Raw genomic sequence first — 1295 nt, forward strand, 5'->3', positions numbered from 1 at the left:
CAAGTGTGTAAAAGTGTGCAGTGAACTGAGTACATAACACTGTCGTGAACTGTGTACAAGTGTGTAAAAGTGTGCAGTGAACTGAGTACATAACACTGTCGTGAACTGTGTACAAGTGTGTAAAAGTGTGCAGTGAACTGAGTACATAACACTGTCGTGGTGTACTCACCCATAATCTCCTCGCTCTCCTTCTGTGACAGCGGCGGCAAGATGGGGAAGAGCGTGGCGGGCGACACCTGGTGGGCCACGTTTGGCTGTTGCCAGAAGGACTGGGGCAGGGCGCGGAGCTTCATGGGAAGGGGTTCTGTGCAGGAGAGAGAAAATACTATTAGACTTTGAGGTCCCGTCATCATCATCATCATCATCATCATCATCATCATCATCATCATCATCATCATCATCATCATCATCATCATCATAACCATCATAAACACTATCATCATCCTCATCATCCTCATGATCATCATCATCATAGCAACATCCCCTTTTTCCTGTTTTGTTTTTCTTGAAGCATAACAATTATTTGTACCGTCTTGGCACATTTTTACGAAACTTCTAAACATCGGCACCAAAATATCGGGACACAAAACAAAACAAAACAAAAGTAGTAGTGGAGGCCTTTCCATCATTGTCTCTATTTTTTTGTTCCTCTTGTTAGTGTCTTTTATCAGCACTTATTATAATGACCTAATTTGAATTGCAATTAAATGCCGTAAAACTCATACTAAAACTAAAACTTAAAGTCAGTGTCTTTTATTGCTTTCTATTGTTAGTGTCTTTAACTACCTTTTTTTCTTCTTCTAAAACAGAGCTAACGCTTTTGGTTTACTAGTACATGTACATTGCACAACAAAATAATGGTCTTTGTATGAGTGTGACACCCCTTATAAAGCTGCATGGTTAAATTTTAATAAAAGGGAAGGACTTTAGAATTTACGATCCATCTCCGTTAAGATCGAGACAGAATGAAATAGCTATGTTGCTACCTTTGAATTACAAGGTCTTATCTTACATTTTTGGGGGTTTTGAGTGAAACTCATGAAACTTAAATGTTTTAAAGTCAAATTTCTCCAAACTAGGAACTGTCAAAGAGATAGAACTTTGTAATTCTAAGGTATCAATGTGGTGAATCAAAATTTAAGCTTCCTAGAACGGCATGTTGGGGAATTCAACAAAAGGAGGTCTCGTGTGCAATTTGCGCACGATAAAGACACCTTTGTGATCTAAAACCGATAAGAGTAGTTAGTAGGCTTCGGCCACCACATGGGCAAAATTCAAAATTCCCTACCAACGAG

At 39.0% G+C, this 1295-nt stretch overlaps 1 protein-coding gene across 1 annotated transcript in view; it reads right to left on the reverse strand.

Annotated features, from left to right (window-relative positions):
- LOC101860449 (uncharacterized protein DDB_G0271670) overlaps nucleotides 1–1295 on the reverse strand; it is a gene marked incomplete in the record, with an annotated part of 20609 nt that overhangs the window by 11052 nt on the left and 8262 nt on the right. The window contains 1 exon segment of the mRNA XM_013088837.2: nucleotides 170–304. Coding sequence (XP_012944291.1) covers nucleotides 170–304 — 135 coding nt within the window.

The sequence above is a fragment of the Aplysia californica genome, unplaced genomic scaffold (assembly GCF_000002075.1).
Source record: "Aplysia californica isolate F4 #8 unplaced genomic scaffold, AplCal3.0 scaffold00818, whole genome shotgun sequence".
NCBI lineage: Eukaryota > Metazoa > Mollusca > Gastropoda > Aplysiida > Aplysiidae > Aplysia > Aplysia californica.